This window comes from Eubalaena glacialis, chromosome 4 (assembly GCF_028564815.1).
Source record: "Eubalaena glacialis isolate mEubGla1 chromosome 4, mEubGla1.1.hap2.+ XY, whole genome shotgun sequence".
Lineage (NCBI taxonomy): Eukaryota > Metazoa > Chordata > Mammalia > Artiodactyla > Balaenidae > Eubalaena > Eubalaena glacialis.
Window position 1 is genome coordinate 126,384,887 of NC_083719.1, and position 25,184 is coordinate 126,410,070.

The 25,184-nt window shown below is 46.8% G+C and overlaps 1 protein-coding gene across 1 annotated transcript in view; it reads left to right on the plus strand.

Moving 5' to 3' along the window:
* ABLIM3 (actin binding LIM protein family member 3) overlaps positions 1 to 25,184 on the plus strand; it is a 145,935-nt gene that overhangs the window by 83,624 nt on the left and 37,127 nt on the right. Inside the window, exons 7-10 of the mRNA XM_061189828.1 lie at positions 1,380 to 1,473; positions 8,047 to 8,134; positions 20,344 to 20,402; positions 22,641 to 22,712. Of these exons, the coding sequence (XP_061045811.1) occupies positions 1,380 to 1,473; positions 8,047 to 8,134; positions 20,344 to 20,402; positions 22,641 to 22,712 (313 nt within the window). The remainder of the gene's footprint in view (positions 1 to 1,379; positions 1,474 to 8,046; positions 8,135 to 20,343; positions 20,403 to 22,640; positions 22,713 to 25,184) is intronic.

Sequence of the window (25,184 nt, forward strand, 5' to 3'; positions counted from 1 at the left end):
AGGGTTGGGGGAGGGGGAAGCTTATCTCGTGGACCCACAAACAACAGTCTCACTTGGTGACTTTGCTGAGCACGGGTCCTCATTGCCAACTCTCCTTCAGGAAACACTGACGGCTCTGCCTCCCAGGGTGGGCTCCTAGCAGTGCCCACAGGGCAGCAGCTTGGACGTGCCTGTTCTTTAGGCCTCTGTGTGTGTGAGCGAGTTCTGTTACGTACAAAACATGGCATCAGCACTTCAGAGAGATGTCATCAGATCTGGTCCTTAGAGCTAGGCAGGGCTGGAGCAGGGCTGAGCTCTTTGATGCTCCAACCATCTCCACGTGGGCCCTTGAAAGCTGAGCCCCAAACGTCCTCCTTGAAGACCCCGCTCAGCAATCATGGGGATTCCCCTAGCTGCCACTTGCCAAGTACTCACTCTAGGCCGGGCGCTGTGCTGAGCCCTGGGACACGCTGGAACCATGTCCTTTAATTCTCATGACAACCTGGGAGAAACCAGACCGTCTGGGTTTGAACCAGCTCTAGGTCATCTGAATTGGGTTTTCTCATGCATACAGTGGGGAGACTGATAATGCCAACCTCATAGGGCTGCTGCAAGGATTAGATGAAGTAACCTATGTAAAACGCCCTCAGAGGGCCTGGCACACACCAAGCAATAAATATCAATGGCTATTAGTAGTAGGGGGTTGTATAAGAATAACTAACAGTAATCTTATTACTGCCCAATAAGTTATAAGCACTGGGCAAGAATGGAACGCTTAGGAGGTGGTCGGGGAGAGGGGGTTCCTGTTTTCTGCTGATCCAGGGGCACAATCAGATGACTCTTTCTGTACAGGTGAAGTGTTTTATTAGAAGAGGAGCCCTTAAGGATATGCAAAAAACACTGATCATATTGATGACCTCCTGGAAGGGAAACTGGGAGAGGCTGAGAGGGGGGTAAAGACTTTCCCCTTTGTGCCTCTATAATGTGCCAAATGCAAATATTACCTATTCTAAATAAAATAAAAGTTTTATTTTTTAAATAATTTTTAAATGAATTTTTAAAAGAGCCATTTGGGGTAAAGGAAAAAGTAGGTCTGGAGAATTTGCGGGGAGGGAGAGGAAGGAGAGTGGAAAAGGGACACTCACAGCCAGCAGCTGACCGGTGGTTCCCAGGCACGCTCAGGGAGTTTGTCAAGATGCAGGTTCCCTGGCATCCCCCCATCCCAGGAATTGTCTGATTTTGTATATCTGAAGGGTGTCTGGGGAATTTGCATTTTTAACAGCTCCCTGAGTGCTTCTAATCTTGTCCCAGTCACAGTTGGCTGCAGGTCTGGGAAGCTCCACGTGACACCCCCGTAAACCCCCCTAACTTCCTCTTCCTGTGTGGATTTCCTCTTGCAGGGATGGCGTTCCATACTGTGAGTCTGACTACCACTCCCAGTTTGGCATTAAGTGTGAGACTTGTGACCGATACATCAGCGGCAGGGTCTTGGAGGTGAGTGGGTACAAGTAACTCTGAAGATGTTTGGGCAGGATGGCCTGTGACTCCAAAAAGTCATCCCTGAGGAAGGGGAGAGTCACCCCACACCCCTTTTTCCATAGCCTCTACCTCCCCCATTTTCTCTACCCCAGCTTAGCTTGCTACATAACCTTGAGCAGATAACCTTCTCTGGGTACCCCCAAAATGAGGAGCTGGACAAAATTATTCCTTGTTCCAAAAATGCTGTGTTGGAAATATCAGTTGCTTCTCTGGATTCAGACCCAGCTCAATTACTGGGGAGTGACAATTATGATTTTCTTCCCAACCCTGCTTTATTTTTTAAGCATTTGGTAACGTGCTGATTTAAGAACCAGCTTGTCTAGCAGCCTATTCCCTAAGCCCTTCTTTGGCTGGTCCATCACCATGGCAACAGCTCTTCTCCGCCTCTGATACACAGCTCGCTCTGCCATGACAGACAACCTGCAGCACTATTGCTGAGCCCTTGCCTGAGCCCTCGCCTGAGCCCTCGCCTGAGCCCTCGTTTGCTGGCCTTCCTGGCCTTCCCTCCCACACCCTGTGGGCCCAGGAAGCTGTCTTCCTATGCTTTGGGACCACCCACCTTGAGGAACCAGAAACAGGAAAGAGTTTGGTGCAAATGAAAAACAGTAGCCTAAGAGTAGAAACAGTTGGGTGCTAACTCATGCTCAGATTTTGGGTGAGTATCTTTGCCTTTCTAGGCCTCAGTTTTCTCATCTGACAGTGGCTGAGGGACGACAGAATGGGTCAGGCCTTGCGAACAGAGTCATTAATTCTGACAAATCTGGCCAGTCGGTTGTGGTTACCTGGAGTCAGCAGTGTGTCGAGAAGGATTCTGCAGCCGCATCTCGGCTCAGCGGGAGAAAGTGCAGCAACCAGGAATGGACTCTCTGAGGAGATGCATTGAAGCTGAGCCCTGAGGATGAGCAGGAAGCTGCCGTGTGAAGAGCTGGAGGAAGAATGAGCTTGACCCTTTCAGGGAACAGAGAAAAAGGCCAGTGTGGCTGAGTTCTGTAAATCAGGGCTAGAGGAGGATGGAGTATATCATAAAGGGCATGTCACACAAAGCTCTGTAGACCTGTTTAGGAGTTTCTGTTTTCTAGCAAGTGCAGTGGAAAGCCATTGGAGAATTTTAAACCAAAGAGCAATGTAGTAAGATTGCTTTTACAAGATTGTAGGGAATCAGAGAGAATAAGATAAACAAATGCACAGAGTGGATAAACCATCAAGCATTTCCAAGGAGCTGTAGGAGTGAGATGTGGAGGAAAAGGCATGAAACAGAAGCATAGGGAGGGTTTGGGCCCAGGTTTCTGAGGGCCTGATGCCAGGTGAGGAGTTTGTCATTTACGGGGCAACAGGAGCAGAGGTGTTGTAGAAAGGCCAAGCAGAAGTGACCTGCTTCAAGCTGCATCTTAGGGAGGATAACGTGATGTACATGGGTTAAATTTAGAGGAAAGAAACTGGAAGTGGGAGACCAGCAAGGAGCCCTTGACCCCTCAGGAAGGACTCAGGAGGTACAGTGGCAGTGGAAGGGGCAACCACCCTGTCTGCAGCACTGTGGAAGTAGAATTCCAGTAGCTTTGCAACCGTGGGGCAACTTGTAGACGTAACCATCGAACGAGAGGCCAAAAGTTGAACCAAAGTGTCAAGCCCAGGTGAGAGGAAGTCTGGTGTTGCCATCCGCAGAACTGGGGGTGGCAGGGAAAGAAGCTGATCTGGGCAGAAACATATCGAGTTTTCTTCGGGGTGGGGTGTGGCTGAAATTCCAGGAAGGTTTCAAGAGGACAGTGAGAATGTAGATCAGAGCTCAGGGACAAAGCTCAGGCCTGGAGGGACCAGTCTCAAAAATGCTAGGATTTGAATAATAGTCGGCACCATTGGAGTCATCAGGATTTCTGAGGGAGAAAGAGAAGTGGGCGGAAGGCAGCCTCGAGGAGTGGCTGCTTACAGGGGGAAGAAGGAGCTGAGAAGTTGTCAGAGAACGAGGGGGAGCAGTCGGGACATGGGGGGAGATTGGGAAGGGGTGATGAGAGGACAGAGCTCGGAAAAGATGGGGAGTCAGTCAGAGTGTCGGGCAGATTCTACAGAGCAGGTAGGGATACGCAGGCTGAGAAAAAGCTGTGAGGTGTGGGGCAAGGTTACCTTCAGGAGAACCATTTGTTGGGTCTGCAGGATTGTGGGCAGGGGGCATCCACATTGTAGTGGGGTAAAGGGTCAGTGGCACGAGAGATCATAAAAGCAGACTTTTCTTTCGAGAAGGTAGAGAGTTCGATTACACGCAGGGCCAGGGCCGCAGAAGGGAATTTGTCCCAGCATTTCCAAGCTGCTCTGAAATCGTGTCGGTGGCTGTCTTTTCCCCCGCATGTTACTGTCACTTAGCATAGTGAGAGCCTTCTCTTCTTGGGCAGCTCTTGTGACTGGGTTTCAATTGGTTACATTTGTACGAGGCTCCGTTAGCATCTTGGGCGTGTTGATTTTTTTTTTTTTCCTTAGAGCAGGAAGAGACTTCTAGCAATCAACTAGTTTACCCTCCTCATTTTACATATAAGAAAAGTGAGCCCCAAGACATGTGGTGCTTCTCCCAGGTCATATACAGAATTTCTAGTAAAGACAGAGCTGAAATCTAGGACTCCAGGCTCCCGTATCCCACACCAATGCCAACAGCTCTCAGCTACCCAGGGCCTTTGAGGCAGTGTGATGTATGAAAATACACAGTTGGAGTGAAACAGACTTAGATTCCAGTTTTATCACTTCTAGCCATGAAACCTTAACCAAGTCACTTTCTTTGAGTCTTAGAGTCTTTATCTATCAATGGAGAATACTACTGTTATTAACTCCTAGTAGATATGTCAATGTGAAATCATAGAAAATATATATATTGGTCTCTGCCCCTGGTTCCTGGCACAGAGCTCCTAAAATCCTTCTGATTTCCTAAGTGATAAGAGTACTAGGAGCATATTTTGTTCTCACATTTGATCTTTGACCTCAGTTCCTACACACAGAGCTCCTAAATCCCTTGGAATTTTCTGAGGGATAGGAGCATATTTTGTTCTAATGAGGTGACTCTTGGTGGGCTCCTGGATGGGGGCTGGTCACCAGAAAAATATCAAGCCATGATTAGAAGTTTAAACTTTCAGCCCCAATTCCCATCCTCCAGGAAGGGGAGAGGGCCTAGAAACTGAGTTAATGATGGATCCTGCCTATGCAAGTAAGCCTCCATAAATACCCCACAAGTACAGGATTCAGAGAGCTTCCAGGTTGGTGAACAGGTGGAGGTTCTGGGAGAGTGGTGCACAGTGAGAGGGCATGATGGATTCTCCATGCCCCTGCCCACATACCTTGTGCCTCTTCCATCTGAATGCTCATCTCTATTCTTTATCATATCCTTTTGTAATAAACCAGTAAATGTAACTGTTTCCCTGAGTTCTGTGAGCCATTCTAGCAAATTATTAAACCCAAGATGCGGGTCGTGGGAACCCTGATTTATAGCTGGTCAGTCAGAAATACAGGTGACAACCTGGGACTTATGATTGGTATCTAAATTGGGGTTGGGGGGAGACAGTCTTGTGAGTCTGAGCCCTTAACCTGTGGGGTCTGACGTTCTCTCCGAGTAGAGTGTCAGAATAAATTAAATTATAGGACACCCAGCTGGTGTCATAGAGAATTGCTTGGTGTGGGAGAAAAAAAAAAAACACCCATATATCTGGTGTCAGAAGTGCTATGAGTATGGTAGTAGTCTGAGAGTAAGGGACCAAAACAGGAGTGTGTTTTTCCTTTGTAGCTAGTCAGGACTCTTTTGCTTGCAAGTACAGAAACTATACTCAGCTGGCTCAGACCAAAAAGGAAATTTATCAGCTCCCATAATAAAAACCCAGGAGGAGTTCTTACTTCAGGCACAGCTGGATCCAGCACTCAAACAAATGCATTTGGAATATCTTGCCCTCTTGGTGGCACTTTCTTCTGTGTTGGCTTTATTCTCAGGAAGGCTCTCCTATGTGATGGGGAAATCGGACACCATTGCTCTAGGCTTACATCCTATCAGCCAGCATTTCTGATGGAAGGCGAGCTTTCTCTTTCCTAATAGCTCAGCAAACGTCCTGGGACTGGCCCTCACTGGAGAATCTCAGGCCCATCTCCAAACCAGTAGCTGTGACCATAGAGTTGGAATAACCACATGGATTGACATGGGGAATGGGTAGTCAGTCCCACCAAGGAAAAGCTTGATGCTAGCTCTGGAGGAAGGAGGAAGGATATTTGCCAGGCCAAAGCAACAGCTGCCCACTGCGAGGCCCAGTGCATTTCTAGGTACACAGTAGGCACTTAATTAAATTCCATTTCCCCTTCCCATTCCCTCCCCAGGCCACCCCACAATCCCTTCCTCAGTGACAGACCTCAACATGCTGAGCGCCAGTCACACTCCTTCCTTCCTGGTCTGTGTCCTCTCCAAGGAGAACCACAGCCCTGTGTCCCTGTGCTGCCTTGCCTAACCTTGCTTGTGGTTCTCAGACCTCTCCAATAGGGCCCCATTTTCCAAGTACTGATTCTTTGCCATTTTTCTTCACTATGTTCTAGACTTTGGCTTGTTATCAGACAGAATGTCTCATCTTATCCCACTGACTTGGTTTCCCTTTTGCTGGCACCTGCTGCTCTGCAGCCTCCCTTCCCCACTCCCTCAGGTGGTTTTTAGTGCCATTCATGGCAGGATTGCTAGATGGGCACAAAGCCTCTTGCGGCTGGAGCGGGGTGCTGGGACGTGACATTTAGGAAGATGCCAGCTTCAGTTTTGCCAACGTGCTGTTGCCATCCTAGAAACAGGTCTATAATTGAAATGATAAAGAGACACAAAGTAGGAAGAGACTACTAATTAAAACGATTATCCTTGTCATGGTATGGGAGAATCAGTCCCACGACATCTCAGCTTGGGAAAATTAGCAGGCTCCTTCCAAAGTTTGAACACAGTTTGCTTTGGTGACGATAAGGACATTCTGTCATTGGTGGGAGCCATGCAAACAACCAAGACTGAAAAAAGGGGATTTTGGATTTTTTTTTTCCTTTTTAAAAAATCTGCCCTTTCCACATTCTTGCTAAATTTTTAGAATAAATCAAGTCTCTCCAGAATAGATAAGTCCATGCCCAACCAACCCTCCCCCACCCCAAAAGATTCAGGGAGAAGCCTTCAGCATTATACAGTTATACTTTTTGAATTGGAAGGAACCCATTAACATCAGACCAAGTGATGTCTGGGGGACCTTTAACAACATCCCAGTATCCATCAATTTCCCCCAGGTTATATCCCCCCCCAAAAAAACCTTGCCCTAACATGCAACATATACCTTCAAAATGAGCCCCACCTTCCAACCCAATCGCTGCACCAAGCCCCTCCCATATAGCAGTTCTAGAGCCGCCAGTGAAGGGCCCTCACGTGCCAGGTCCTCTTGGCTGGGACCGCAGTGTCAGAACTGCCGGCCTGGAAGTGAGCACTGGGCTGGTGACCGGCCCTCCAGGGAGCAGCTCCAACATTGCTCCTGGCTTCCAGTGGGACCTTGAGTCACAGCCTTCTCCGAGGGTTGTTTCTTCCCCCAAGAGAGGAATTCTCAGCTGCAAATCATTTCCATTTTTAGTTGAAATAATGGGTAGGGAAGGAAAGTGGGAATAGGGAAGGAGGCTTACCAAAGTCAGACTGGGGTGAACTGGGGATGGGGTGGAGATTCCCAGGTACAGCAGTCATGGGACTGGCCTGGGGGTCAGAGACTCCCCAACAGGTCCTGGCTTTGTGGGTGCCCTTGTTTGTCCACTGAGCCCTAAAAGTGTGCCACTCTCACAATTTTTTCCATGCCTATGAGCCTCGTGTACTCATTCTTATTTAATGCTATAACTTATCTTCAAGTTGGCTCCTTTACACACAGGAAAACTTATGTAATATAACAGGAAAACCAGGATCACTTGCCATATTGCCAGCGACTAAGAAAATATAGCCCTAGTGGAGGCTCCAAGCCTCACATCTGTTCTTATTCTTAAAAAGGTAGATTAGTAAGTTTTGGATAGATGTTAAAAGACATACTGCACCAAACTGGTACTTTCTCCTTGAAAAAAATCAGAAGAATTGATAGAAGATTAAAAAGGACATCTTTTTTTCACGGATCCAATGTTATTAAACCGAAGGTCTCTGTGCCACTTAAAACCATGTCATGTACCTCTGGTGGTAAGGGCCCATTCTTGGGGACATGCTGGGATGTCCTCAAAGTAAGGCTGTTTTCTCATCTGGAAATAAGGAGGTAGGACCAATGGCCTTCAAATGGCCCTTTCACTGCTGGAATAGAAGTACAGGTGTCCAGGGAAGTCCCCTGAATGCCATCAGATACCCGTGGTATGGAATCACCAAGCTTCTGGTGAACTTTTAGACTGTTCTGGACTCCCCTGCATAGACTCGCAACCAGCTTCAGGGCCATGAAGATGCCATCGACACTAATGAATTAGGAAATGTTCAAACCCAACCTGCCCCACTGGATGGCAGCCCCAGCTCTGACCTCTTTTATCTTTTTATTTCCATAGGCAGGAGGGAAGCACTACCACCCAACCTGTGCCAGATGTGTACGCTGCCACCAGATGTTCACCGAAGGAGAGGAGATGTACCTCACAGGTAAGCAAACCTGACCCTCTGTAAGGCATTCCTATTCACTCATGAGTAGAAAGGAGATACAGTCTCCTTCCATCTCAGTGTTGTCTGTGCTTTTGGCTTGTCCTCAAAATTGTGATTCATTTGCCCCTCTCTGGGTGGTTCGGGAAAGTTGCCGGTGTGGCTAATGTGAAGTGACGTGTAATCTGCCTTCTGTCCCTGTGTGCCTCCACCGGCTGCTCGGCTGGCCTGCTTCCCTGGCAGTTCTCTGAGCAGACTGCCCTGGCTCTGCCAGTGGGTGGGAGGTTGAGCTGCTTGGGGTCAAGGGGTCAGAGAACAGGAGGATGTCTGAGTTGCAGAGTGTCTGCACCATCACAGCCCCTATACCCCCACCTCCCTCTCCCATCCCTTCCCCCCACATCTCAGAGCATCACACCAGGCTGCTGCTTAGTCTTCCCATGGACTCTCAGGATGCACCAAAAGGAATGGGAGGGAACCAAGAGTCTCCAAGAAGCAAATCAGAGCTGCTTTCCCTCTGCCACTTCCCGGGGTCCAGCCCTCTGGCCCCAGGATTCTTGCACCAGTCTCCTAATTAGTCTCCAGGTGCTGCTCAGTCCTCCGTCCTCTGCCCAGTCCATCATTCCCAGGCATCACAGTGTTCTCGGCAGAGCCCTTTCGAGAGGTCTCCGGGGCCCATCCCTGCTCACCCGTGAGATACACACACTTCAGCCTAGGATTTAAGACCCTCTCACTGAGGGCTCAAACTGCCTTGAACAAACTCAACACTTCAGCTGCCAAAGCCAACTTTCAGTCATTCCTTCATCCATTCAAATACTCTTTCTCGAGCACCTACCAGGTGCAGGCTCTGCACCAGGGTCCACAGTGAATTCCAATCTCAGCCCTACCCCCATTGCCCTGTAGTCCAGGGGGGAGGTGGGCCATGGTCAATAGTCACACAAATACCTGTCAACTGTGATAAGCTGTACAAAGGGGAGGAGTGTGGGAGTGTGAGAGCACGTGACAGGGTGGGGAGGGCAGCAGGGAAGGTTCCCTGACGGTGGGCTGGAACTGGGGTTCAAAGGACAAGTGGGTGTTAACTGGGCAAAGAGGGGAGGGATGGGATTCGCCAACCTGAGGGGACTGAATCTGCCAGCCTCTGGGGGGGTGAGGAAATGACAAGTGTGGGAGACCGAGAGGAGCCAGTGTGTCCGGGGTGCAGCCAGAAGGTGAGAGATGAGGTGGGAGGTGGGCAGGGCTGGCCAGGCTGGACCTTGTGGCAGGGACGGTGTTCAGCCCCTCAAATGATCTCATGGTCCTGGTGCCTCCAAGTAGTTGCTCTTCACTTGCATGCCTCCTGAACACTGTATCCTGCGTGCCTTACTTTGGAGCTCCTACCATTGTAGGCCCAGTTTAGGCACTGCCCACTTCAGAAACTCCCCAGATGGCCCCAGCCCCACCCACAACTCACTAGTCCCTCCTCCTGGAACCCCCTCAGCCCTTTGTTTGCACCTGGTCCCCTCCAGCTTGCATTGAGCCGTTGGCCATCTCCCTGAGAACCTTGCTTCTGACGTTGGCCCCTCAGCCCTGGCACTGACCCCCACGCGCTCACTCTACAGGTGATCGCTGTTGGCTGAATTGCTGTACTAGCCATCCGCAGATGTTTGAATAGCTGTCTTGGGGAGGGCATTTCTTAGGGAGAAACCTTCCTCCCAGTTTCCCCACAAGGCAGATAGAAGGTCAGGGAGGCCATTACAAGGAGCATATCTTCCTATCAAGCTTGTCCTAGCCACACATGCCCATGCCAGGAGTTCCCTCAACATGTATTGAATCCCCTTTGCCTAGAGCCAGTTTCTCAACCTCAGCACTGTTGACATATGGGGCCAGATAATCTTTCTGTGTGGAGACCGCCCTGTGTAGTACAGGGTGTTTTGTAGCATCCCTGGCCTCTGCCCACTAGATGCCAATAACGTACCCCTTCTCATCGCGACAACCAAAAATATCTCAGACGTTGCCACATGTCTGTCCCCCAGAAGGCATAATCAACCTGGTGGGTTGAGAACCACCAGCCTGGAGCTATTCAGCAGAATCCCATGCCACCTCCTAGGAATGCTAGAGCAGGGTTCCTTTGTTGGACTGAGCGAGGTGACCATTTCTAAGATGCTGTGACTCTACAACTACTTACTTGTATGTACAGTCATGCAGGTATTAGAGGTGAATGGATCCCAGGAGTCACTCTCTAGGCTCTAAAGTAACAACCCTCATTGTATAGATGGGGAAAGTGAGCCCCAGAGACACGAAGAGATTTGCATGAGAGCTCAAGGCTACAGGGGGCAAAGGGGGACATGGCCTTATGACTCCCACTCCAGGGCTCTCCCCATCTTGCCTCCTGAGACCCGAGCCCTGCCTGCTGCACAGGTCTCTGAAGGACTAGGCCTCCCCCTTTCCATGAGCACTGATCCCTCAGTGCCTGGGTCCCTGAGTGGTTCCTGCTGCAGGACCCTATGTTATATGCTGGGAAGCCCACATGAGTCTCAGCAAACTGCATGGTATCTTCATGGACCCTGAGAATCTGGACTTCGCGCTTGGTTTGAAAGTTTGTTGCATGAATTCCTCTCCCCCTTCTCTGATGAAGATATTTCCTAGTGTTGAAACTGCTCTCATGTTCATATCACGAGAAATCAAGGTCTTTCCCTTACTGCCTGAATTCCCAATCCTAATCGCCCACTTAGTGCTTTGAATCCTGGCTCCACTGTTTAGTAAGTTTTTGACCTTGAGTAAATCTCTTAACTCTCTAAACCCCTATTGCCTAGGCTGTAAAATGGGCTAGTAACAGTCCCTATAATATAGCAATATAGTAAGTTCCTGACACACAGAAAGCTTTTAGTTCCTTCATGTAGCAGGTACCTGTTGAACACCGCCTGTGTGCCCAGTGCTGTCCTAACAACCGGAGACGTAGCCATGAGCAAGTCCCACAAGTTCCCTGCTCTCCTGGGGCTCACGCCCTCATGTATCAGTATCTTCTAAGCCCTGCTTTGGACCAGAACTTCACAGAATGCTGAAAGAGTTAAGTGATGAAGTGAGTAGCTTTGTCATCATGAGAGAGAATGCACAATCAAACCTTCAGCAGAAATACCTCCAGGACGTGGAGATATTCTTGGTGATAAAGAAGGGCCTGTCACCCTCCTCCTTAATTATCCCCATCCCTACCCCCCACCCCAACCCGGGCTTCTGGGAGAGTGGGAGTAATTGCAGGGCATTCAAGGATCTGCCTTGAGGGATGCTGAGTGATCCTGGAATGAGGGGGTCCAGGCCATCCGCTGCTAGAGTCATGCTGACTCGGGCTGTGGGCGTCTCAGGAGTGGCAGCCACCAGGGGTTTCTGCTACCACTGAGAGCTGGCCTTGTGTTTGCCTTGGACACCCTCTCCAGGCAGGGGTACCAAGACTCAAAATTATATTCCCCAGAAATGGCAAGAAAACTGTCCTTCCAGGCAGCATAGGAGTGGTGAGAACCAGCCAGGAGGACTCCTGGATCCAAGCACCAGCACTTCTGCTAATGGGCTGTGACCTTGAGAAGTAGCTTCTTTCTCTGAGGTCTCTTCCTTCACCTGTAAAATGAGGATAATTACACTGTCTTTCATTCATCCACTCAAACTGAGGGCATGCTTGTGCCAGGCTCCCAGAGATGAACGAGGCAGGGGTGCTTGCTTCCGTGGTGGAGTTTACTATCAGGAGCGGGAGACCGACTTTAATCAAACAGAAGTGCAAACATGCAGTGACAAGCTGTGATAAACACTGTGAAGGGGAAGTTTGGGAATAACTGGAGTATGTTATAAGGCTCCTCATCTAGTCTGGGAGGCCCGGAGAGGCTTTGCCGAGGAAGGGAAATTGCAAGCCAAGGCCTTGACATTGAGTAGGAGGTGGGAGGGTGAGGAGGGGAGGGAAGAGTGTAGCAGCAGAGAGAACAGCAGGTGCGAAGGCCCACAGGGCAGGAAGCATTAAAGTGGTGGAGAAACCGAGGCAGGCCCACATACCCGCTGCACAGAGAGCAAGCGTTCTCCACAAGGGCCTCAAGAATATTAGAGGGGAGGACGAATGTGAAGATGCTAAGTGCCCCACAAAGCAACGTGCACACAAGAGAGCGGGTTAGGAAGCCTGCATATCTTATAAACCCAGTCTTGTCATTCCCATGGCTGGACATACTATGTTACTGGCAACCAGCCTCAGGAGGTTCTTTTGGTCAGTTTGTTTGTGTTTTAATTGCTATGTAATGGCTTTCTGATGGGCTCTAATTGGGAGAAGTCTGACATCTGTCTGGATAAGAATTTCCGGGGTCCCAGGAGACAGGAGCAAGTTTTCTTTTATTTGTTTCAAGTTCTGTTGTGCAGTCTTTTAACTGTTTTTGTAAAGATGCCAGATTTCTAATCTGTTTGTTGTCCAAACCCTTCATTTGGGCTTCACCAGGAAATTAGGTCACTGATTTTATGCAGCAAAATATTAACCAAAATGCTGCAGGTTAAGGGCAAAACTTATACAAATATCACAAAGGTTACAGTTGCTGGATCTGTGGGAGTTTTTCTAAACCCAAAATGTGGTTCGTGAGATAGATTTTGCTCTTGTTCTAAATGTGCCTGTACCCAGGAAAAAGGAAAGGTAGGCTTTTTTCTCTCCTTTTGTGTACACTAAATGCACTCCTATTCTGCGGATCTGAGACAGAGAATAACACTGGAAACGTAGGATTTAAGCTGTATGTTTTCAAATAAGTCTCTGCTTTCATTTGTTTATTTAATTAAAACCCACCAGGCAGGAAATTATTTATGAGACCCTAGGACAAATCTTGCTGCTAAGGAAAAGTATTATAACAAATTGTAGGTCCTAATAATAATAATAATAAATGCCATCAGCTGATATTTGCTGAGCATTTACTATGTGCCAAGCACTTGACTTTTAAATGCAGTATCTCATTTTATCCTCACAACCCTGTGAACTAAAAGCCATTCATAGACAGGTTATATCCCTGAGACAAGGTTAGCTAGCCTGTCTTGCTTGGTTTGTTAAAGGCAATTTTTTCCATTTATTATCAGGATTCTTAGCCTGTGGTTCATAATTGCCCTTCTGAATTTGATGAATCCCCTGGCATTGCTTGCCAGATTTTGCATATGGTGTGTTTCTCTAAGGTTAGGGTCTGTAGCTTTTATCAACTTTTCAGAGCTGTCCATGGCCCAAAATAAAGTGAAAAGCTTTAGTTCTGGGTTAATGCAAATCCAAAACAGAGCCCTTCTTTGATAATTACACCAAACCCTTCTCTTGTATAACTGACTCTATTTCAGATCATATATTTTTTCTTCAGTTTAGATGGTATAAGGCCCTGGTACCAGGAGGTGTGTCTTTCTGGCTCAGCTGGAGAAGCCATTGGTATTTAGCTGAGGCCTCATTTCCCTCTGACAAGTACCTCATAAGAGGTGCCCTGAGCTGATAGATGTTCAGGAGAGGTGCCGCCCGTCATTATGGACAGTGGACACCAGCCCTCAGTCATCATCTCCGCATCTCATCAAACCACACTTTAAAAGGAACTAACGTAATATTGGTTGCTATAATTTAGTAGCTTAACGTTGTTATTTTAAATTGGATCTCTCTACTGACAGCTTAGGTTGTAGGAGTGATGCTTAAAAACTTTAAAACTTATGTTTCCCCAATCCTGCTACATAATTTTAGACTCTTCAAACGTAGCCTGTTAACTGAACTAAATTGACATTTCCTCAAGTCTGAGTCTTCGAAGCATATTTCATTTTAAACAGAGTACATTTTAATTTTTGATGAGCTGCAAATTTGTTTTAGGTTTTTAGGGTTACCAAACATCTTGAATCCTACAGAAAATATTACAGCATAGTAGTTTAAGGTTTGTATGTAGATAGTCTGTTTCCAACTTGCTCCTCACGCCACAAACTCAAGACAGCGTGGCGATTTTCTCACCGGTTACATGTCACATCTACTTCACCAGCCAATTTGTCCATGTTGGTCAGAATTCGGTCCAGAGTAGCAATTTCCCTGGTTGCTTCCTCTGTTTTCTGGGAAACAGAATTGCCTGCTGGGCAAGTCAGGAACTTGTCAGATGCTTGGCTGTTAGCTCAATGAGATGTTTTATTGGTCTGGACTTTTTAGGTGGCAGGAACTCAACTCGAGCAACATTAAGTAAAAGGGGACTGATGAGCTCACAGAACTTAGGAGAGTCCAGGAGAGGCACAGCCGGGTTGAGGGGCCCACGGGGTCAGCAAGTGGGTCTTCTCCCTGCTCCTTTTTGTGCGTGGCCTCACGCTCTCCTGATCCAGACTGACTGCCTCCCTGTTGGGAAGGAGGGCACGGCCAGCTCCTGGGCACCATGGGCGCAGTGAAGTCCCAAAGAGACTCCAAGGAGCCTGACTTTGGCTGCATGCCCACACCCAGGCCAGGGAAGGGAGACAGCGATGGGCGAGCAAGCAAAACATCTAAGCTCCCCGAACCCCAATTTCCCTCTCTGAAAACAGTGATAACCATAGGCCCTACGTCAGCAGGCTCTTGTGGGGACTGAATGAGCAAATGCATGGGAAAGGCTTAGCATAGAGCCTGGCACCACCAGCTCCACCAGTGCAAGCTCATGATAAACACCCAGTCGTGTAGAAATGGCCATTCCCCCTGAGCCATGACTAATAAATGCTGGTTACTGTCAATATTACCATCATTATTAATAACACTTAGCACAGGGCTCAGCATATGTTATTGATCATTATTATTTTTTACTCAATTACCATTGTTATAAAGTACATAGCATAAGACCTGGCACAGACACTCTATAAATATTAGTTATAATAATAACAATAAGAATAATAAGAATACTCAGTGCCTGACACAGATGAAGCACTCAATACATTTGAATTACGGTCCTGTTATTAGTAGTATCCTGTGAATTACTGGGCATCTCGGGACTGCCATTCTCTTTTCCTTGTCCTGCCTGATATCCTCCATGGTAACCAGCATCACAGTAGCCAAGCGCTTTTCTCCCTTAAGCTCTTTATTAAGCTTCAAGCCCACTTGATCATGTCAGGTCCAGGCAAACCGGTCTTTTCCACTTCTCCCGTGGTGCCTCATCCCTGGGCACCAGCCCAACCTTCCAGGAGGGTGTGCCAGCAGCTAAGCCCAGCTTCTGCTCAGTGACTCCACCTGCCCAGCCAGCCCTCTGCTTGCTGCATGCCCCTCGCTCAGCCAGGCGCCAGCTCTGGGAGTAGGAGAGTAAACACCACCCACCACCTTCAAGTCTCTCCATTACTCCTTTCCCCTCACCCAGACTAGATCCTGGCAAACAGGGGGTTTTGGTAGGGGACAGGAGATAATAACAACAACTACACTTACATAGTGCCTGCTCTTGGCAGACACTGTTCTCAGTGCTCTACGTATATTAACTCATGAATCCGCACAACAAATGTACAAGGCAGGTACTGTAATCATCCCATCTTCTAGATGGGAAAACTGAGGCACAGAGAGGTAACTGACTTGCTCTAGACGATGCCGCTAGTAAACGATGTAACCAGGATTGGAACTTCTTAAGAATATTACATTAAATAATGCATAAATTGCCTCATATATGGTGAAGATTTCCCAGTGGCCAAGATTATAGCAATGATATTGTTGTTATTACATGTCAAATTCAACAAAAGGGCTCACTCTTCTCCTCCTGCTGAGATTGGAACACTTAGTAACAAGTGAAGAGAAGAGTGCCCCATGGTTTACAGAAGTGGTCCCCCTAATGATGGGGGTGGGGAGGAATTTTTTTAATTGAGGTAATATTCACATAAAATCAACCCTTTTAGAGTGAACACTTCAGTAGCTTTTAGTACATTCACAGTGTTCTGCAACCATCACCTCTATCTAGTTCTGAAATATTTTTATCACCCCGAAAGGAAACCCATAGCCATTAAGCAGTTTCTCCCCATTCCCCTCCCCTGAGCCCCTGGCAGCCACGAATCTGCTTTCTGTCTCAAGACAGAATATTTTGGGTATCTCATAAAGATGTGGCCTTTTGTGTCTATCTTCTTTCACTTAGCATAATGTTTTCCAGATTCATCCACATTGTACCATGTGTCAGTGTTTCCTTCCTTTTTACAGCTGAATAATATTCCATTATATGGATACACCACACTTGTTTATTCGAGTGTGGATTTTAAAGGAGCCTTTCCAAGGTCCTAGCAAGGCTATGTCACAAAGATAGTGCTTCTAACATAAAGGCAGAACTCAGAAACCTCACCCTGTTATGATCAAGAGAAATCCAGAGAAGAAACCTAACAATCTGGCTGGGATCAGAAGCTGAAAACTCAATGCCTACTTAAATGAGTGAGAAAGGCCAGGAGGCAGACAGCAGGGAGGGTCCCTTGCCACCTTCAGGGTCTGAAAGCATTCATCTTCAAAAATACTTAAAAAAAAAACAAAAAACAAAAAACACTGTGTTGGCCAAACAGAACCTTCGGGTGGGCCAGTTTCAGTCCCTGCTGTGTCTGTAAGCCTGGCTGGGCTTCTGGAAGACTGTGGCACCAGCTCCAGCTTTGATATTGTAATCTCCACCAATGCAAAAAAAAAAGGTGTTGGCAAATTGAATTTACAGGTCTGGCAGAGAGGTGGGTGGGTTCCCAAACCTTAAATAATCCACAGTGTTACAGGTATGGGGTGTGCTATAACCAGTCAGAGAGAGAAGGCTGAATGCTGACTCCGCTAAGGATTAAAAACAGCCTTAATGCCTGGCTGAGGGACAGTTTTGGAGATCTAGGTTTCTATCTCTGAGTCAGCTGATACAGAAATAGCTAATCCTTCACTTCCATCACGTTTACAGGAGGTTTTAACTGCAGAATCTGGAATTGTGGGTGATAGTCTCAGAGGACGAGCGTGTTAACTCGTGGAATCAGGAGTCTAACAAGCAAGAAGTGTTGAATTCTTCCAAGTTAAACAGTTCTGTCTTGTAACATCGGTTTCTTTATCCCATGACATTCCAGGGGAACAGATGCAGAGTATTAACTGGAATTTAGCCCTGTGGTTCTCCAATTTAGAGTCATAAATCACCTGGGGAGCTTGTTAAACCTGCAGATTTCCAGGCCCCACCTCTAGGAGATTGACTTCAGGGGCTCTTGGGGGATGAGGCTGGGGGCAGGAATCTGCATTTTACCAGGCTGCTGGACAGGTGGTCCACAGGTCTCATTGTAACAAACCCCAATCCAGTAACTATTCTTATAGGCACTCAATCTGGAATTGTAGCTGTCCAATCAGAATCTAGATTATTCTCGTTGTCCAAATCTCTGAGTCCAGCTTAGAGAGTGCAATTGGCCTAAAATAGGATATCACGTTTCTTTAGTTTATTCATTAACTCAATGAGTATTTATTTAGAATCTGCAGTCTCTGCAGGTATATCTGTAGATAAAACAAGTGTGAACCCTGCCCCTTATTATTGAACCTACATTCTGGTCAAGATTGTTGGATAGGGGCTAAAAAATTATTCTTTTCTACATAGAAGAGCCTGTTAAGTTGGAAACAGAATCTAAGTGTTTGGAGGGTTAGTAAATGTCCGTTAGTGTAATACCACTTGATGTGTCTCCTCAACAGTATCCCAGCTGAGCAGTTATCTACCCAATGTGTGCTTAAATACTTCCAGGGGCAGGTAGCTCACTTTCAGAATGAACCCATTCAATCTTCAGATGTTAAAGTTTCCTTCCCTGAAACTTCTGCCCTTAATTCCTTTTTTTCTCAATTTTTAAAAATCTTTTAATTCATTTTTATACAGTTTTGAAAAGTTACTTTCCATTTACAGTTATTACAAAATATTGGCTATATTCCCCATGTTGTACAATACATCCTTGATCCTATCTTACACCCAATACTTTGTACTTCCCGCTCCCCTGCCCTTAATCCTTGTTCTACTTTGTAAGACATGATGAGCAAGTTAATCTCTCTTCCCACAGAGAGGCATTAAAATATTCAAAACCCTTTGCCCCATTCTGTTATGTCTTCTCTTCTCCATGGAGAAGACCCTGCCTTAAGGCCTAATCTTGAGTCGCCTCTCCATCCTGGTTACCATTGTCCTGTGGGTGCATATCAGTCTTTTTCTAAAATACAAAGATGGGATCCAACCAGTCACTCATTCATTTCTGAATCAGGTAGTGTTTTAGGATGAGAGCTATTGACTGATGACATATGCAGACCCTAATCTTACAGGGGTCTTCATGAACAAATCATCTTTTCTTACCTTCATTTATCTAAGTTTATTGCTAACCTCCAACAAATCCCTTCCCTCTTTAATTTAAATGATATACTGCCAAAACCCAAACTTCTGATTTTTTAAAATTTCTAATTAATTATAGTTTCTTTCTCCCTTTTGATCCCTCCCCCGCCCATCCACCCCCCACACACACTTCTTATAAAAACCTGCTTTCCTGTATGCAGAATGCTGAAGCCATCTGTGGTTCAGCCTTGTTTCAGAACAGATACGTCAGTGGCATGGAGAGACCATCTAGTCTGATGCCCTCGCTTTACACACCGTTTCCCACTCTGAGAACCTCTGTCTGACATTTTACCTTCCCTGTGCCTCTTTCACTTAATCTCACAACCTTCTGAGGCATCTGTGTCCACCCCATCCATTTCCTACAGTGACCTGTAACATGTGCTTCCTGCCAGAGCCACTGCAATAAACAACTTCTGGTGGATTCAGCAGCAACTCAGAGAGGACCGGAAATGCTCTCCCTAATAATTCCCAAAGCTAGGATCCCAACCCCACCACTTGGTAGTGGACACACCCTAAGATTGCCAGATCAAGCTGCAGACCCAGAGTCCCTCTACTGGGCTCTGAGAGCCATTGCACTTTACATTAGAAGGAAGTAATCTCACATGCAACCAATTAGGAACACCCAAGAACATCAGCAAACAAGAATCAGAGAGCCCTATCCCACAAGTGACAAAACTGGCCCTAGAATTAGAATTTTTAAGATATACTCTCCAAGACCATCCAAAGCCCACCTCATTGTTATTCAGATGAAGAAACTGGGACGGAGCAGAGCCCCAGCAGGGCTCCTTACTTTGGGCCCCTCCTCTCACCACCATGTTTTTAGGCCTCATTGTTCAACCTTACACCACCCCCCTGTCACTTAGCCAGTATCCAGTCCTAGGGGTTCCAGGCAACAAACCATAATGGAAAAGATATTCTAAAAACGAAGTCAGACAAACAAATGCCATCTGGGTGCTCAGGAATCTAGCCATTTGCTGGCTCCTTTCCTTTTAGGGTTGATTACAAGAGCAGTGGCACCAGAGGGATAATATGTTCCTATTTTTCCCTCTAATCCAGGACACCTGTCCTTTCTTTGGGGAATGTGTAATATTTGGGGCTTCTTCTCAGCACGTGACCAGCCACCTGTTGCTCATGCCTTTCCAAATTGGCCTCTCCGATTTGGGGCTGGCCAACTGGACCCCCATCCACAATAGAATGTGGGCAGCCGAATATGCTAAGTTTGAAGAGTCTGGAGTCTCTTAGAAATTAGCAGGTCAGGATAGTGCTCTCAAGCAGAATATACATCATGACACCCCCTCCCCTTAAATGTGATAGCTCTGGTAGACTGTCATAAGTCTTTGAAGAGAAAGGAAGGCTGGAGTTCACCGCAGTCTGTCACTTTATTTCACCTCCACTGCCATTCATTCATTCAACAAATATTTATTGACCACCTGCTATGTGTCACTCACTGCCAATCGTCCACTCATGTAATCACCCCACAAACATGTACGGGGCCTCTGCTGAGAGCAAAGCCCCATGCTGGATGCTATGGGAGACCCAGCAATGAAGAAAGCTCAGCTCCCACCCAGGAGGAGCTCTTAATTTAGTGGGAGTGATAAATCCACAAGCTACTATGTTTTAAGGCCATATGTGCTGGGAATGATACGAAGAACGATGGATCATAGAGGAGAGAGAAGTCACTCCCAGCTGGCAGGTAAGAAGGGTCACAGGATGTCATGTGAGATGTGGACCTTGAGGAAGGGCAGGGTTTGGACAGGCAGAGTGCGTGGGCGGTTGAATTATGTGGCGGCAGAGATCTGAAAACCAGGGGGTCCTCCTGGCTGCTCTGCAGGGCACATGCACTGCCTGGGGAGTAAACGGAGGTGGAGGATGGGGAGAGACCCCAAATTCTAGTAGGTGTGAAAGGTCTGAGGCTTTGTTATTTTCCTGGCCCCTTAGGCTCTGAGGTTTGGCACCCCATCTGCAAACAGGCAGCCCGGGCAGAGAAGAAGTTAAAGGTAAGCAAGCTGGTGGTGATACCAAACCAGCTACTTCTAGCCACAGGCTGGGGGCACTGTGCTTTACTAGAGAGTCATTCCTTAGTGTGTACACTTTCAAATGTGTGTCTGTATCCTTGGATTTCCTTAACAGTAACATCCACCTCATGGGGGTTTTGAAGGGATTAAGACGTTGGATGTGAGAGCATTTTGAAAACGGTAAAGCACTGTATGAATGTGAGTTTTTACTGTTTCTGGGGTGAGGCTATACCCTTCCCATTACTTACCAAGATGGTGACCTCTCTGAGGCACGTAGGCCATGGTTTTTCCCCAGCCGAAGGTCATTAATAACAGTGGTTAAAATTGTCACAGAAATTGACAGTTTGCAAGGCATCTTCACAGCAACCATCTGATTTGATTTAACACCATTGGGCAGGTGGGTTAGGAACTGTGTCTTTGCTTTGCTTGTGAGAAGACCAAGGCCTTAAAGAGGGCGGTGACTTGCCCACAGTAATGCAGCCAGGCAGAGGCACAGCCAGCGTCCCCAGGCACACGCTAGAGCAGCTGAGGTCCTGTGTCCCTCTGAATGACTGTGCTCTGACAAGTACTAGGAAGTCCTGTGAACCTGGGTTCTTGATCCAAGGACTGCAGGAGGGGTGGGGCACAGCTCCTGAGTCTTTGACGGTATGGAGGGGAGACCTGGGTTGTGTGTTGGGGGGCCCTCGATGACCTCCAAGGTGTCTCTACACTCTGGCCCCCAGATATCAACTTGGCCCTTGGGACGCTATTAAAGTTACCTGATAGAATCTCAACTAAAAACACATGTGTACAATTTCTGACCAGCTGGTTAAACATTATCCCCTTTGCCATCTCATCTGTTTCATTTGTGAAAGAACTGGTCTATTGATGCATATCTTTTTTGAGCTGTGAGTTTTTTCCCCTGTTTCTTCCAAGGCCTCTCCCTTTTAAGGTATAAGAAAACCTTACTGTCCTTTTCTTCCACAGTTTCCTTCTCTTTGTTGGCATTTCTCAAATTTCAGTTATCTCTCTACAACCCTGATGCTTTTTGCTGTATCTGTGTATCACCCGTATTATTATATGCTTCATTTTTTCTTTACATCAACTCACTGCTTTTTACTTAATCAAACTTATTTTAAAATAAAACTTTATATCACCCAGTGGAAAACCAGTATTATTTTTTATAAATAGAAGGTAACCCTAAAATAAATTCATTGAAAATGAAATATTTTGTAACAATAACTCTTAGAAATTCTAGCTAAATCACATTACCTGCACTCTCTTTATTTAAAAAAAAGGAGGGAGGGGTGAGGTGTGGAAGGTGGAATTAGCAATTGTTATTGAAATGTATTAGGACCAAATTAAGACTTCCTCCTTGATCTAACCAAGAGGACTGAAATAGAATTTTACATTTTATTCTCTCACTCTGTGACTCAGTATTATCAAATTTTCTGCCAAAATTCATCTCCCCAGAGCCACACTAGTTCGCAATCTACAGTTTGGGAAACAGTGCTATATAGTCCAACTTAGAATGCTTTAAATTGCAGGATGAGAGGTCTGGAAGGGAATGTAGCAGTCCTTGAGACCAGCCCCTGCATTTCACAGATCAGGAATTCAGGATCCCTAAAATCGCATAGTTTACCAGTGGTCCTTGATTTCCAATCTGTTTACTTTTTAACCACATCATGCTCTTAGATGCAGCAAGATAAACATTGTGCTGTTCTGTTAAAGGAGCCATTAGTCCATCATTGCCATTGTTCAGAGAAAGATTTTTTAAGTTTCTCGCTTAGGTTGATATCATTTTGCAATGGATACACTATAAAAAGAATCAGTATATTGTGCAATTACATGACGTTTAACCTACCTTTATGTTTTGTATAAACAAACTGCTAAGGAATGATGCTAACCAGTTTTATTCATTTAAAGTAAATACATCATTGACTGGGATAAGCCAAAATGAAGAGTTTTATGAGTAGCTTCCTGTCTAAAAGGCCAATTAAAAATATGTTAAAAAAAAATCCTCTTCAACAGCATAAAGTCCTGTGCATTTCCAATTTCATTCACAGTCAGACATTGATTAAAAAGGCAGAAAATAAAGAGACAGTACAGAAACAGCCAGAGAGTGCTTTTAGCAGTATTGCTAATGTTCCCCGAAGAACTGCGTTCTTATAGCCCCATCTCCCCCCTCCCCACAAGGTTGGAGGTGCAGTCTCTCACCCTCTGTCTTCATCTCTCCCACAGCATAGGCGGACGTCTGAAACTTCCATCTCACCCCCTGGATCTAGCATCGGGTCACCCAACCGAGTCATCTGCGTATGTATCACTTTTCAGCCACCGAACAGCCTTGCTCATCCCCAGGCCTGTTATTTAAAGAGTCTCTAAGGACAGCCAAAGACAGCAGTCAGGTTTCCATCCAGCCGATATCTAGTGTGTGCCTGTCATGTGCTAGACTCCGTGCTAGGTCCTGAGGATGCAGTTGGGGACAGGGAAGACACGGACCCTCACGGAACCCACAGCCTTGTAAATAGTTACAGGGATAACATCCAGTTCAGTAGAAGCTCTGAAACCAATATGATGTGCCTCTTCCCCATGAGTCCTTGAGACCAGGGCAAAGTGAAATTTGGGTCAGAGTGGTGTTTGGAGTGGGTCTTGGGTGGGATGTGGATGTGGAGGTAGTGGCGTGTGATAAAGAGGCAGACAGGAGGAAGAAGCCATATGAATGTGGAAACATGACTATAAAGGGTTTGCAAACGTAAAGAAGAGCTTTCTAGTCATGTGAGAAGTCCAGGGATGGAGCAAACTATGCGCATGTGTCTGAGTTCCCAGCCCCAGAGGCATTCAAACACAGAGACACTCCTCATTTGCAGGCATGTGGCAGAACAGACAAGAGTTGAGTCAGATGACCTCACAGGTCCCTTGGATATGTAATTTATTCATTCATTCATTAAGCAAATGCATCCTGAATGTCTCCTCTGGGCTAAGTGCTGGGCTCTGGTGAGCTGCACCCACCTGATGCCTGTCCTCATGACATTGACCCCGTAAGTCCATGGATGATCAGATGCCATTCTAATAAGTGCTAGGAAGAAAAAGTGCAGGGTGCTCTGATGATGCTGCAGAGGGACAGAGGGACCTGACAGTCTAGGACCAGTTGGGAGAAGAGTCCTGAGGAAGAAACAGTTAAGCCCACGCCTGAGAGATAAACAGAAGTTAGGTAACAGAGGTGAGGAAGGCAGAGCTGGAGAGGACTGCAGTGAGCTGGGGAGGGGCCTGGCAGTCAGCAAACCTCTTGCAGCCTTTCTCATGTCAAAGGGCCATGAAGACCAGAAATGAGGGATGTGGTCCAGAGCAGGAAAGCCCCTCCTCATGAGAAGCTCTAGAGACAGTCCCCAAACAAGCCAGCCCTGAGGAGGCCCTGCCCACCATTGCTTCATCATTATTTCACTCCAGATCCACATTCAGTTTTGTCCTTGATCCCTGGATAATGCCCATTGATGAGACTATTTCCTTTCCTTTCTTCCTCTGTTCAAATGAAAAAAAGACGTAAGAGTTCTCATTGACTGCAACTTCAATATGGGTCAGCACGGCCATGTGGCTCCCACAAAAGATAAGAGACTTTGATCACAGGCTGTCCTCATTGAAGATTCCAGTCCAGAACAAGAGAGATGATAGTTCCCCTGGTGCTGTGAATGGGGCCAGACCACAGTAGGATTAATGAGCTTAGTTTCAGGGCCTACAGGGTGAGAAGGTTACTGACAAAAGTGAGCATGTCTCCAGAAGAGCGTTACCAGGATATGAGAGCTCAGACACACACAGCTGCATAGAATGCCACTACCCCCTAGCTGGCCTCCCTGTGCTTCTGGGGAGCCGCCTTAAATTTAGTGAAGTAAGTTAGGCCCAGATGACGTTTACCCTGGCATTCTGGAGGAAGCTCGTAGAGTTGCCCCTGCGAGAAGCAGCCCTGCTACAGGTGAACAGCAGCAGCTGGAGACACCTGCCATTGTGCCCTTCAAATGGGGGCTTATCCACTGAGACCAGTTACCCCTGGCATATCCCAGCATTGGCCTGTGTCTCCCCTCCCGTTTTCTCCTGCTGTCACCTCCAGCTGCTCTGGGGAATGACTGCCCTTGTCATGTGAGCCATGTTTTAAGTCAGACCATTCCACACATGGTTTCCAAATTCAGGGAAGAATCCATCCATCCACTTTTGGGACATTTAGTAGCAGGCAGAAAGATCCAGTATTGGTTCAGTGTTCATAAATATGGAGGTTTGGTATTAAAATAGAATGATCAGTGAACCTGGAGGGGGCAGGTTCTTTCAAACTTTGCTCCACTCCCCACTGACTGCTAGAATCATCTCCAGCCCAATGTGTTCTCTTCCTTCCTTCCTGGCTACTTATGTTAGGATGCCTCTGTTCCATCACTGTGCCTCCAGACCTAAGGTTCATTTATAACCCAGTAAACAAGGAAGCTATAGGAAGAAATATAAATTTAGTATTTTTGAGGTTTGGAGTAAAGTGCCCAGATAAATATTGACAAGTTTGTAAGATGCCAAGAGCTCTCAAGGTCAAAATCTAACATCCCAGGATAAAAGGCAGCAGTTAATTCAGCAAGTGGGCTCTCCTAATAAGGTTCCCTCTTCCCACACCCCGCCAAATTGGTACAGTTGTGGGTGTCTGGCCTGGGCAGTCTCTGGCAGAAATGAGATGGCACACCTCAGAGGGTTTAAGTGTGGAGGGAGTGTGTACAGAACTGTGGGCAGGGTCAGGGGACCCACAAGACCTAGTGC